This window comes from Mirounga angustirostris, unplaced genomic scaffold (genome assembly GCF_029215605.1).
Source record: "Mirounga angustirostris isolate CCGP_5_RB_7025 unplaced genomic scaffold, mMirAng1.0.hap1 SCAF_5, whole genome shotgun sequence".
NCBI classification, from domain to species: Eukaryota; Metazoa; Chordata; class Mammalia; order Carnivora; family Phocidae; genus Mirounga; species Mirounga angustirostris.
In genome coordinates this window covers 164,940,081-164,953,657 of record NW_026991713.1, presented here as the reverse complement: position 1 = coordinate 164,953,657, position 13,577 = coordinate 164,940,081, and the positions used below count along the sequence as shown (strand labels likewise).

General features: G+C 37.1%; 1 protein-coding gene across 8 annotated transcripts in view; it reads right to left on the bottom strand.

Annotated features, from left to right (window-relative positions):
• The window catches only part of CRCP (CGRP receptor component), a 53,721-nt gene that overhangs the window by 29,747 nt on the left and 10,397 nt on the right, over positions 1-13,577 (bottom strand). For 2 of the 8 annotated variants that reach the window (XM_064593065.1, XM_045875459.3), the window contains 2 exons: positions 9,111-9,209; positions 4,382-4,476 (listed from right to left, as the gene is read on the bottom strand). The exons of 3 other annotated variants lie outside the window; for them this stretch is intronic. In XM_064593065.1, coding sequence (XP_064449135.1) covers positions 4,382-4,476; positions 9,111-9,209 — 194 coding nt within the window. Of the gene's footprint in view, positions 1-4,381; positions 4,477-6,636; positions 6,705-9,110; positions 9,210-13,577 lie in introns of all 8 variants that reach the window. 3 more of the 8 variants (XM_064593067.1, XM_064593066.1, XM_064593071.1) reach the window with 3 other exon arrangements.

The following is a 13,577-nucleotide window of genomic DNA, read 5'->3' as shown; positions in this document are numbered from 1 at the left end:
TTATGAGGCCAAGACTGCCCTGATACCAAAGCCCGACAAAGACACTACAAGAAAACTACAGACCACTAGCTCTTATATTGTTGCAAAATCTACAGCAAAATATTAACCTAACTAGCCTATTAAGGGATTACACACAATGACCAATTCGAACTAATTCAAGGAATGCAAGAACTGTTCAACACGTGAAAATCAATGTAATATAACACATTAACAAATGAAGGGAAAAGCCCCACCTAATCATCTCAGTTGTTGTAGAAAAAGCATGTGATAAAATTCATACCCTTTCATGATAAAAATATTCAAAAAACTTGGAATATAAGGAACCTACCTCAACATAACAAAGGCCATATATGAAAAACCCACAGCCAACACCTACGCAGTGGTGAAAGACTAAAACATGACAAGGATGCCTTCTTTCACCACTTCTATTCAACACAGCTACCAGAAGTCCTAGCCAGAGGAATTAAATAAGAAAAAGAAATAAAAGCATGCATACTGGAAAAGAAGAAGTAAAATTATCTCTGTTCACAGACAACATTATGTTGTAGGTAGAAAAACCTAAAGATTCCACAATGTTAGAACTGATACACAATTTTAGCAAAGTTACAGGATATAAAATCAACACACGAAAATCAGTTGTTTCTATACACTAACAATGAACAATCTGGAAAAGAAATTAAGAAAACAATTCCATTTACAATAGCACTGAAAAAAATTAAATACTTAGGAATAAACTTAACCAAGGAAGTGAAAGACTTGTACACCGAAGACTATAAAATACTGCTGAAAGAAATTAAAGAAAACACAAACGGAAAGACATCCCATGTTTGGGGACTGCAAAACTTAACATTGTTAAGATGTCCATACTTATCCACAGCAAACTACAGATTGAACATAATCCCTATCAAAATCCCAATAGCATTTTTTGCAGAAATATAAAACCATATAGAAATACCAAGGGACCTTAAATAACCCAAACAATCTTAAAAAGGAAGCCAGTTGGAGGTGTCACATTTCTTGATTTCAAAACTTACTACAAAACTACAGCAATCAAAACAGTGTAATATTAGCATAAAGATAGACATGCAGCCCAATGGATCAGAAATAAACTCTCGCATATATGGTCAAATGATTTTTGACAAGGGTGTCAACATTATTCAATGGGTAAGGACAATCTTTTCAACAAATTGTGGTGGGAAAACTGAGTATCTACATGTAAAAGAATGAAGGTGAATCCTTATTTTACACCACACAAAAAAATTAATTCAAAATGGGGCGCCTGGGTGGCTCAGTTGGTTAAGCAACTGCCTTCGGCTCAGGTCATGATCCTGGAGTCCCTGGATCGAGTCCCGCATCGGGCTCCCTGCTCGGCAGGGAGTCTGCTTCTCCCTCTGACCCTCCTCCCTCTCATGTGCTCTCTCTCATTCTCTCTCTCTCAAATAAATAAATAAAATCTTTAAAAAAAAAAAAAAAAAAAAAATTAATTCAAAATGGATCTAACATCTAAACGTAAGACATAAAAGTATAAAACTCTCGAAAAAAACCTATAGTAGAAAAGCTTTATGACATTGGATTTGACAATAATTTCTTAGATAGACACAAATGCACAGATAACAAAAGAGAAATACACAGTTGGACTTCAAAATTTCAGACAAACTTTTGCAAAGATGATTGACATCACCAAACAAAGGCAAAACAAAACCACAATGATACTGCTTCACACCCATTAAGATGGCTATTACCAAAAAAACAAAAAACAAGTGTTGACAAGGATGTGGAGACACTGGAACCCTCATGCACTGCTTGTGGATAAGTAATGGTGTAGTCACTATGGAAAACAGTATGGCAGTTCCACAAAAAGTTAAAAATAGCAATTTGCCTTCTGGGTACATACTCAAAAGAACTGAACACTGAGTCTTCAAAGAGATATTTGTCCACTCATGTTCACAGCAACATCATTATGCACACAGCCAAAAGGTGAAAACAACTCAGCTATATATCAGTAGATAAATGGATATATAAAATACCATGCAGTGTTCAAAAGGAAGGAAAATTTGACACATGCTACAATAGGGACGAACCTTGCAGACATTATGGTAAATGATATTAGCCAGTAATAAAAGGACAAATACTATATGATCCCCTCAAAAAGGTATTCAGAGTTCATGAGAGAAAGCAGATTGGTGGTTACCAGGCCAGAAGGCAGGGAATGTGGAGAGTCATTATTTAACCAGTGCAAAGTTTCAATACTGCAAGATGAAAAATGTTCTGTGGGTAGATGGCAGTGATGGTTGTACAACAATGTGAATGTACCTCATGAACTGCACACTTCAAAATGATTTAAATGAGGGGGCGCCTGGGTGGCTCAGTCGTTAAGCGTCTGCCTTCGGTTCAGGTCATGATCCCAGGGTCCTGGGATCGAGCCCCGCATCGGGCTCCCTGCTCCGCGGAAAGCCTGCTTCTCCCTCCCCCTGCTTGTGTTCCCCTTTCTCGCTGTCTCTCTCTCTGTCAAATAAATAAATAAAATCTTCTAAAAAAATTTAAAAAATGATTTAAATAGTAAAACAAAAAATAACAATATTAAAAAAGACATACTATATGCTTCCACTTAGTATCTAGAGTAATCAAATTCATACAAACAAAATAGAATGGTCGCTGTCAGGGGTTGGGGTGAAGGGGAAATGGGAGTTAATTGGTATAGAGGAGTTTCAGTTTTGGAAGACTAAAAACTTCTGGATATTAGTTGCACAACATGTGAATATATTTAACACTAATGAATTGTGCACTTAAAAGTGGTTAAGATGATAAATTTTACCAAAAGTAAAACACACATACACACACACACATACTCGAAAGATGTTTGCTTTCAGAGTTCATTTGGATAAGAGAGGCAAGAGAAGTACACTTAGTTTATTGATAGTGTATCAGCTGTGTGTCTGAAATAATACCAATGTTTCCTTCAAAAGAAAATTATTAATTATCCTGAATAAATGACAGAAGCTTTTGGGATTTATCAGCTCTGTATTAACCCCAAAAGACAAGAGCTAGTGTTCTTCTCATGTAAACTCTTAACCTAATTCTTTAAAAAATATATATATATATTTTATTTGACAGAGAGAGAGAGAGAGCACAAGTAGTGGGAGCGACAGAGGGAGAGGGAGAAGCAGGCTTGCCACTGAGCAGGGAGCCCAATGTGGGGCTCGATTTCAGGACCTTTGGATCATGACCTGAGCCAAAGGTAGACGCTTAACCAACTGAGCAACCCAGGCACCACTCTTAATCTAATTCTCAATGATGTTTTTAATTCCTATAAGCTTAACTTATTCAAGAAAGTCACCAGGACAAGTAATCAAGCTCTAAAAGAGAAGACAGAATATTAACAAGCCATTTTTGTCCCAAGTAAACACAAATTTCAAATGACTTAATTGGTCAACTTTATAAAGATCACTTTAATTTGTGACCCCCATTTTCAACAAATCTGGCCTGAGTGCTGTAAAGGGGTTATGGGGCAGGTCATAGAACTGGGACTCAGAAAAAAAAAAAAAAAAAAAAAAATCCAAAAAGACTTTATGATTTAAAAAATCCCAATAAATTCTGTTTCTGGCTCTAGAAGGATCCTTATGTCTAAGTCTCAGTTGTCTTATCCACAATACCATAATCCTACTTTAAAAGGCACTATGTGTTAATTATAATTCAAAACCCAATGAAATAGAAATATACCATTGCTGAGGATGGTTTATCATTTTCATTATGTGTGACACACTTTTCCTACTTAAAATAATTTCTACTACAGTGATTTGTAAGGGCACATGCACCCCAATGTTTACAGCAGCAATGTCCACAATAGCCAAAATCTGGAAAGAGCCTAGATGTCCATCGACAGATGAATGGATAAAGGTGTGGTACACGTACATGTACACACACACACACACACACACACAGACGAATATTACTCAGCCATCAAAAAGAATGAAATCTTGCCATTTGCAACGACATGGATGGAATTAGAGGGTATTATGCTAAGTGACATAAGTCAGAGAAAGACAAAGCCATATGATTTCACTCCTATGTGGAATTTAGGAAACAAAACAGATGAACATAGGGGAAGGGAAGGAAAAATAAAATAAGATAAAAACAGAGAGGGAGGCAAACCATAAGGGACTCTTAACTGTAGGAAACAAACTAAGGGTTGCTGGAGGGGAGGTGGGTGGGTGGATGGGGTAACTGGATGATGGGCATGAAGGAGGGCACTTGATGTAATGAGCACTGGGTGTTATGTGCAACTGATGAGTCACTAAATTCTATCCCTGAAACTAATAATATACTATATGCTAACTAAATTGAATTTAAATTAAAAATTAAAAAAATTTTTTTTACTTACTTCGTCAACTTGTGGCTTTTCATTGCTGTGAGAAATTCTCTAACAATCTCAGGACTCTGGTGCCTGCATGGTGTTTTTGATATATATTTTAATGTCTACCCAAAAAAAAGAAAGAAAAAGTAAGCATAAGGCAAAAAAACCTGAATGAGAAAAAGGGAAGATAATGGCTATAATTTAGTATTCTAAAATTTTATTTCAAAAATCTTCTATAAAAGGGCACCTGTGTGGCTCAGTCAGTTGGAGCATCTGACTCTTTATTTCGGCTCAGGTCATGATCTCAAGGTCATGGGATCAAGCCCTGCATAGGGCTCCACGCTCAGCATGAAGTCGGCTTGTCCCTCTCCCTCCCCCGTTGCACCCCTCCCCCTATGTACCTGCCTGCTCTCTCTCTCAAATAAATAAATCTTAGGGCGCCTGGGTGGCTCAGTTGGTTAAGCGACTGCCTTCAGCTCAGGTCATGATCCCAGGGTCCTAGGATCGAGTCCCGCATCGGGCTCCCTGCTCTGGGGGGAGCCTGCTTCTCCCTCTCCCACTCCCCCTGCTTGTGTTCCCTCTCTCGCTGTGTCTTTCTCTGTCAAACAAATAAATAAAAAATCTTTAAAAAATCAATCAATCAATCAATCAATCAATCTTAAAAAAAAAAAATCTTCTATAAAACAAATGCCTTCAGGAGAGTCAATCTTCATATAATGGGAATTCCTCAAAAAGAAAACCAGTGGCTAGAATAGGAAGAATAATGAATTTCTACAAGAAAGCTTTTCTGATCTTAAAAAAGAAAAAGGAAAAACTCAGGGCGCCTGGGTGGCTCAGTCGTTAAGCGTCTGCCTTTGGCTCAGGTCATGATCCCAGGGTCCTGGGATGGAGCCCCACATTGGGCTCTCTGCTCCGCGGGAAGCCTGCTTCTCCCTCTCCCCTCCCCCTGCTTGTGTCTCTGTCAAATAAATAAATAAAATCTTAAAAAAAAAAAAGAAAAGAAAAAGGAAAAACTCAATCTGACAATTGTGTTATACTTCAGACAATTTTTTTAGTGATACATATATATGTATATATACATACATATATATAATGGACTCAGCCATCAAAAAGATGAAATCTTGCCTTTTGCAATGACATGGATGGAACTAGAGGGGTATTATGCTAAGCGAAATAAATCAATCAGAGAAAGATAATTATCATATGATCTTACTGATATGTAGAATTTAAGAAACAAAACAAAGGATCATAGGGGAAGAGAGGAAAAAATAAAACAAGACGAAACCAGAGAGGGAGACAAACCACAAGAGACTCTTAATCATAGGAAACAAACTGATGGTTGCTGGGGGAGAGGGGGGTGGAGGGATGGGGTAACTGGGTGATGGACATTAAGGAGGGCATGAGATGTAATGAGCACTGTCTATTATATGACTGATGAATCACAGACCTGTACCTCTGAAACCAATATTACATTATATGTTAATTATCTGAATTTAAATTAAAAAAGGAAATAAACACGGATTAAAAGAAGTTTGAAAACTCAAAAAAATAAAATAAAATAGAAAATAAAAACAGGGAACCCAAAGAATAAAATAGTCACCAGTCCATATGGATATAAGTAAATAAAAGCATGAGAAGGAACAAGTGTTTCTTATAGAAGAACTGTGTGTTAAATGTGGAAGGAATGAGGGAAATAAATCACCATTAGGGAATTGAACCATAGTAATAATTACTGCAGGAAAGACATACCAATGAATACTAAAATTAATACTAAAAGCTTTACTAGTGGGATATTTGCATAGCCTCAAAGCATTCTTCTCAAAATATTTATTAATTACTGTGATGGTTTTATTTTTTTTTTTTTTAAAGATTTTATTTATTTATTTGACAGAGAGAGAGATAGCAAGAGCAGGAACACAAGCAGGGGGAGCGGGAGAGGGAGAAGCAGGCTTCCTGCCGAGCAGGGAGCCCGATGTGGGACTCAATCCCAGGACCCTGGGATCATGACCTGAGCTGAAGGCAGACGCTTACCGACTGAGCCACCCAGGTACCCACTGTGATGGTTTTAATACACGTCCTCAAATTCTTTGATCTCCTTCCCTTCAAGAGGTGAAGCCTAATCCCATTCCCTTTGAATGGGCTGAATGTGGCGACTCCTTTCTAAATAATACAAAATGGAAATGGAAAACCAGTAACTTTACAGTAGAGAAACCAGGCATATACCATCTTAACCAAGTAATCAAAGTTCACAGCTTCAGTAAGAAGACACTGATATCATGTACCCTGTACCATGCAATGAGAAGGGCACATCTCTTCTGTGGCATTCTTCCCCAAAAGCCGTAACTTCAGTCTGGTCAGGAGAAAACATCAAACAAACCAAAATTGAGTGACATTCTACAAAATACTTGACCATTACTCTTCAGAAGTGTCAAGGTCATGCATGGAAGATGAGGAAAGACTAAGGACCCATTACAGACTGGGGGAGACATGGTAACTAAATACAAAACAGTATCCTTGAACAGAAAAAGAGCATTAATGGAAAAGACGCTTAACAACTGAGCCACCCAGGTGCCCTGAGGGAGAAAGAATCTTAAGCAGGTCCAATGCAGGGCTCGATCTCAACTGAGAAAATTTGATCTTTGTGTAATTTTTCTTAGTTTTGATAACTGTGCCATGGTTATATAAGATGTTAACATCAGGGACAACTAAAGAAGGGCATATGGGAACTCTCAGCACCATCTTCTTTCTGCAAAACTCTTCTTCAAGACTATAATTATCTCAAAATGAAAGGCTTTTATTTTTTTTTTTTAAAAGGCAACCCCACCTAGACATAACTTGAAAGGAACTTCAAACCGGAAAGTAAACAGTAACCTCAAGCATCTAAGTTAAGCATCTCTCCCAAGTGCAAAAATCAGGTTGGTCTCAGACTCCTCCGTAACAACAAACACTAACAGACTAAGTAATACCTATAGAGACTTGCAGAATGAAAGCTGAACCCAAGAACTCCGTGTTCAGATGAGGTGTCATTCACATTAAGAACACTAGAAATACATTCTCAGGCATAAAAAGTCTCAAAACATTTAACACCACAATAAGTTTCCTTAAGGCACTGTGAATTAAAAGCAAGAACTTAACAAATATGTAACAGAGTGGCAGTGAGTTTAAACTGATTCAAGTGTGTAGTAAGAGTACTTGACAGCTTGAAATTTGGCTACAAAACTCATTACCAACATTTTCTTTTTTTTAAGAGATGAATGGTATAACATAAAAGAACATAAGTGAATAAATGAATGATAGATTTTATTTATTTGAGATTTGAGAGAGAGAGAGAGAGCACACACAAGCTGGGGACGGGAGGCAGAGGGAGAGGGAGAAAGTCTGTTTTGTTTTTAAGATTTTATTTATTTATTTGACAGAGAGAACACAAGCAGGGGGAGTGGGAGAGGGAGAAGCAGGCTTCCTGCTGAGCAGGGAGCCTGATGTGGGGCTCAATCCCAGGACCCTGAGATCATGACCTGAGCGAAATCAAGAGTGGGGTGCTTAACTGACTGATCTACACAGGCACCCCTGAGTGACAGGACTTTAAACACACAATTAGATGAACAAAACTGGATGGGGAGGAATGGTGACAAAAAGTGCTAAACACCCCTTAATTTCCTTAAAAGGGATTACAGTAACTTAACTCTGGTTTCATTGTGTCTTTGGAGAGATAAAGATAATTAAAACTAGATCCTTTGTAGAGACAAATCAGATTTGAAAGAAAATAACAGAAAAATTAAAATGACAGATACAAAATCAAACATCACATAAAACAAATATGATGGCTTAAACTCTTTTAAGGATAAAGCATAAGGTTGGGAGAAAACATAGTAAAATGTCAACTAGATGTTAAAATTGTAAACTACTTTTGCTTTCTTCTTTATACTTTGTGGTACTTTCTAAGGTTTTTACAATAAAAAACATTACTTTCTGTGTAATAAAGTAACTTTGGGCTTTGCCCAAAGATACAGTTTGGTCTTTGCCCTCAGCTTCTGGGAGGCAATCTCTAGACCCTTGGAATGTTATACTCAATAGGAGTATCTCTGTCTGGAGGCCTTGGTCATACTGAATAGTCTTAAAAATGTGACTTAGGGTAGGGGCTCTGGATCAATGTACCTGGAGGCTGAGATGAACTACACAGGAAATCAATCACTCAATCACACCTATATGATAGAGCCCAAATAAAAATTCGGGACTGAAGTTCAGCTGAGCTCCCCTGGTTGAAAATATTCTCTATGTATTATCACACACCGATTTCAAGAGAGAAACATGTTCTGACTCCACATTAGATGACAACAGAAGCTCTGAGGTGGAATTTCTCCTAATATCTGCCCCATATGCTTTTTCCCTTGGCCAATTTTAATCTGTATCTTTTTTGTGTAATAAACTATAACTACGAATACAATAGCCTTCAGTGAGTTCTGAGTACTTCCAGTGAATTACTGAACCCAAGGGTGGTCTTAGGGATCCTTGACTTGCAAATGGGTGTTAGAATTGAGGGCAGTCTTTTGACTATTCCCTCCAACTTCATCAATGGCTAACCCTCACCACTGGCCAAACTCCTTCCACTTGTATAAACAGAATAAAAACTGGGTTACAGTAAAACTACTCATTAATCAAGTAAGAGGTAGTCATGATTTGGTGGCTAGTCATCTGCAGAATAAACCAACCCCCCTCAATGGTAGTTTGGGCAGCTCCTCCAGAAACATAGGCTTACTTCATATGTGATAGTATTCAAGTTCTGTTGCCCAGAACTGTGTTTGTTCTTTCCACTTTCTTTCCGTTGCTCTTTCAGATCAGTCAGTAACTGGAACACCTAGGAAGTAATAAAATATTTTTATGAACAAATGTGAGAAATGTATCTATTTCAAGGTCAATGATTTTGAAGGATAAGTAGGATAGTACCCCTTTTCTTTCACAAACCCTCCCCCTAACTCTTGTATTAGAGCAAATATGAGTCTGAGAAGCAGCTGACATTTTGAAAATGCTTTTATCTAAATCAAATAATCCAAATTCATTAGTTTACTGAAAATGTATCAAATGTTTCCTTATCAAGATATACCATATCACTGATCTCTCCTCTGACCTCAAAAATATACGGAGTATATCTGAAATTAAATTTTCCTAAAATACAATCATCTCAATAGATGCAAAGAATTTTCCAAAATTCAACACCGATTTATGATAAAAACTCTCAACAAACTGGGTTTAGAGGGAACATACATTAACGTGTAAAGGCCATATATGACAAACCCTCAGCTAACATCATACTTAACAGTGAAAAGCTGAAAGCTTTTCCTATTAGATCAGGCCAAGATAAAGATGCCACTCTTGCCCCTTTTATTCAACACAGTATTGGAAGTCCTTGCCAGAGCAATTAGGCAAGAAAAGAAATACAAGGCAGCCAAATTGGAAAGAAAGTGGTAAAGCTGTCACTATTTGCAGATGACATGATACTACATATAGAAAACCCTAAAGACTCTACCAAAAAACTGAACTAATAAATGAATTCAGTAAAATTACAGGATACAAAGTCAATATATAGAAATCTATTGCGTGTCACATGATAACAGTGAACTATCAGAGAGAGAAATTAAGTAAATAATCCCATTTACAACTGCATCAAAAAGAATAAAACACCTAGGAATAAATTTAACCGAGGAACGAAAGATCTATATCCTGCAGGATAAGACACTGATGAAAGAAACTGCAGAAAACACAAATAAATGGAATGATATTCCATGCTCATGGATTAGAAGAATTAATAATGTCCATTTTACCCAAAGCAATCTACAGATTCAGTGTAATCTCTATCAAAATTCCAATGGCATTCTTCACAAATAGAACAAACAATCCTATAATTTTATGGAACCATAAAAGACCCTGAATAGTCAAAGTAATCTTGAGAAAGAAGAGCAAAGCTGGAGGCATCATGCTTCCTGATTTCAAACTATATTACAAAGCCAAGAAATCAAAATGGTATTGTATTGGCATAAAAACAGACATATCAATCAATGGAACAGAATAGACAGTCCAGAAATAAACCCATACATATGTGGTTAGTTAATTTTTGACAAAGGAGTCAACAATATACAATGGGGAAAAGAAAGTCTCTTCAATAAACGGTGCTGGGAAAACTGGACCACTATCTTACACCACACACAAAAATGAACTCAAATGAATTAAAGAACTGAATGCAAGATGTGAAACCATAAAGCTCCTAGAAGAAAACACAGGAGGTATGCTCCTTGACATTGGTTTTGGTGATGATTTTTTTTTTTATTTAACACCGAAAGTAAAGGCAACAAAAGCAAAAATTAAAAAGTGGGACTACATCAAACTAAAAGGCACAGCAAAGGAAACCATCAGCAAAATGAATAGATAACTTACTATATGAGAGAAAATATCTGCAAATCATGTATCTGATAAGGAGTTAATACTCAAAATATATAAAGAACTTACAGAACTAAATACCAAAAAACCAATCTCATTAAAAAATGGGCAGAGGACCTAAACACACACTTTTCAAAAGAAGACATACAGATGGCCAAAAGACACATAAAAAGATGCTCAACATCACTAATCATCAGGGAAATGCAAATCAAAACCACAGTGATGGGGCGCCTGGGTGGCTCAGACAGTTAAGCATCTGCCTCCGGCTCAGGTCATGATCCCGGGGTCCTGGGATCAAGCCCTGCATCAGGCTCCCTGCTCAGCGGGGAGTCTGCTTCTCCCTTTCCCTCTGCTGTTCCCCCTGCTTGTGCTCTCTGTCTGTCAAAAATAAATAAAATCTTTAAAAAAAAAAAAAACCAACACAATGAGATATCACTTCACACTTGTTAAAATGGCTAACATCTAAAAGACAAGAAATAGTAAGTGTTGGCAAGGATGAGAAGAAAAGGAAACCCTCATGCACTGTTGTTGGGAATGTAAATTTATGCAACTACTATAGAAAACAGTATGGAGGTTCCTCAAAAAGTTAAAAATAAAACTACTATATGATTCAGCAATCCCACTTCTGGGTATTTTATCAAGATAAAATAAAAACACTAACTCAAAAGACATATGCACCACCATGTTCAAAGCAGCATTATTTACAATAGCCAAGATATGGAAACAACCTAGGTGTCCATTAACAGATGAATAAAAAAAATGCTTTATATATACAATGGAATATTATTTGGCCACAAAAAAGAATGAAATCTTGCCATTTGCAACATGGATGGACCTTGGGGTATTACACTAAGTAAAATAAGTCAGATAGAGAAAGACAAATACTGTATGATCTCACTTATAATGTGGAATCTTAAAAAACAAAATAAAAACCAAACTAGGGAGTGCTGCATGACTCAGTCGGTTAAGCGTGTGACTCAGAATTTCAGCTCAGGTCATCTCAGGGTTGTGGGATCAAGCCCTGTACTGGGCTCCACACTCAGCACAGAGTCTGCTTGTCCCTCTCCCTCTGCTCCTCCATCAGCTAGCATGTGCATATGCTCTCTCTCAAATAGATAAATAAATAAATACATACATAAAATCTTAAAAAAAAAAAAAGCTCACAGACATAGAGAACAGACTCATGGCTGCCAGAGGCAGGAGGTAGAGGGTGGGCAAAATCAGTAAGGGAGTCAAAAGGTAAAAATTTCTAGTTATAAATAAATTATGAAGAAATAATGTACAGCATGGCGACTACCGTAAAACTGTACTGAATATTTGAAAGTTGCTAAGAGAGTAAATCTTAAAAAGGTCTCATCACAAGAAAAAAAATCTTTATATATGGTAATGGATGTTAACTAGACTTAATGTGGTAATTTCACAATGTACAAATATTGAATCATTATACTGTACACCTGAAACTAATGTTATCTGTCAACTGAGCCTCAGTTAAAATTTTTTTTCCTAAAAATATGTTTTTTCTAAAACAGGATCCTGGGGCGCCTGGGTGGCTCAGCTGGTTAAGCGACTGCCTTCGGCTCAGGTCATGATCCTGGAGTCCCAGGATCGAGTCCCGCGTCGGGCTCCCTGCTCAGCAGGGAGTCTGCTTCTCCCTCTGACCCTCCCCCCTCTCATGTGCTCTCTCTCTCTCTAATAAATAAATAAAATCTTTAAAAAAAAATAAAAAAAACCCAGGATCCTGCTTCACTAATATGAAATCTAGTAAATTTATTTCTGAGAAAGAAAAATTATTAGGCAAGTGATAAACATAAATTTTACCAAAAAAAAGAAGAAGAAGAAGGGAAAAGAAATGCTACAGAACTTTAGAAGTAAACTTTCCCCACAAGGGAAAACCATATACGTGTTAGTGCTGAGGAGGGTGGGCGGAGGATATATCTTTCTTATTTTAGAGATTATGCCAGAGAACTAAAGGAAGTTAAGCATAGGTTCATAAACCATTACTAGATATAACACAATCCCTCCCTTGCCTGTCCTTATTTTTTCAGAAATAGTGTCATGTGACCTAATTAATGCGACATTTCCCCAATGGATAAAACACCCAAACATTTAGCAGAATCCAAACTGACAAGGAAGTTCCTAAAAGCCAATGGCTTGACTAACAACCATTTCCTTCCTGTTATCAGTAGCAACAATTTAAGGAAGGAGTATGGCCAACTATGTTAATTCCACTACTTTCTATTTTCTAGATCACACAATGGAGACTCAAATCTCCTAAGCCTTCAAGAATTTAGATTCTAGAAAATGAAAAATTGACAGTGCATGTATGAATGCATCTTTATATACCTGGAGTTAACCTATCAGATGGCTTTGCTAATACCAAACAAAACAAAGGCAAACTAGAAGGCAAGCAAAAATAATGTTATTATCTCCCCTCTCACCAACTTCTTTCATTTTTTCCTCCCTTTCTCCAGCAACCCAACCCGCAGGCCCCCAAATTCCAAATCTGCTAGTTCATACTAAATCATTCACAATGGTGCGTCAACTAAGCTGTCACTTTCCAAACGAAAGTGTTAATACTTGAGACTACTATGAGGATCAAAATAATAACATATAAAAGCATTTTATAGTTAAAGAGTAGTAATTAGGAAAAGGCATAAGCATTTTAATGAAAAATGTTGCAGACAGAAACAGTTCCAAAGTAGATCCTTCCATCCCATGAAGGCACATCAAATGAAGATCTAAAATATTTGGGATCTGGGGGAGGTTGCCCACTATAAACTAAAGTCTTCCC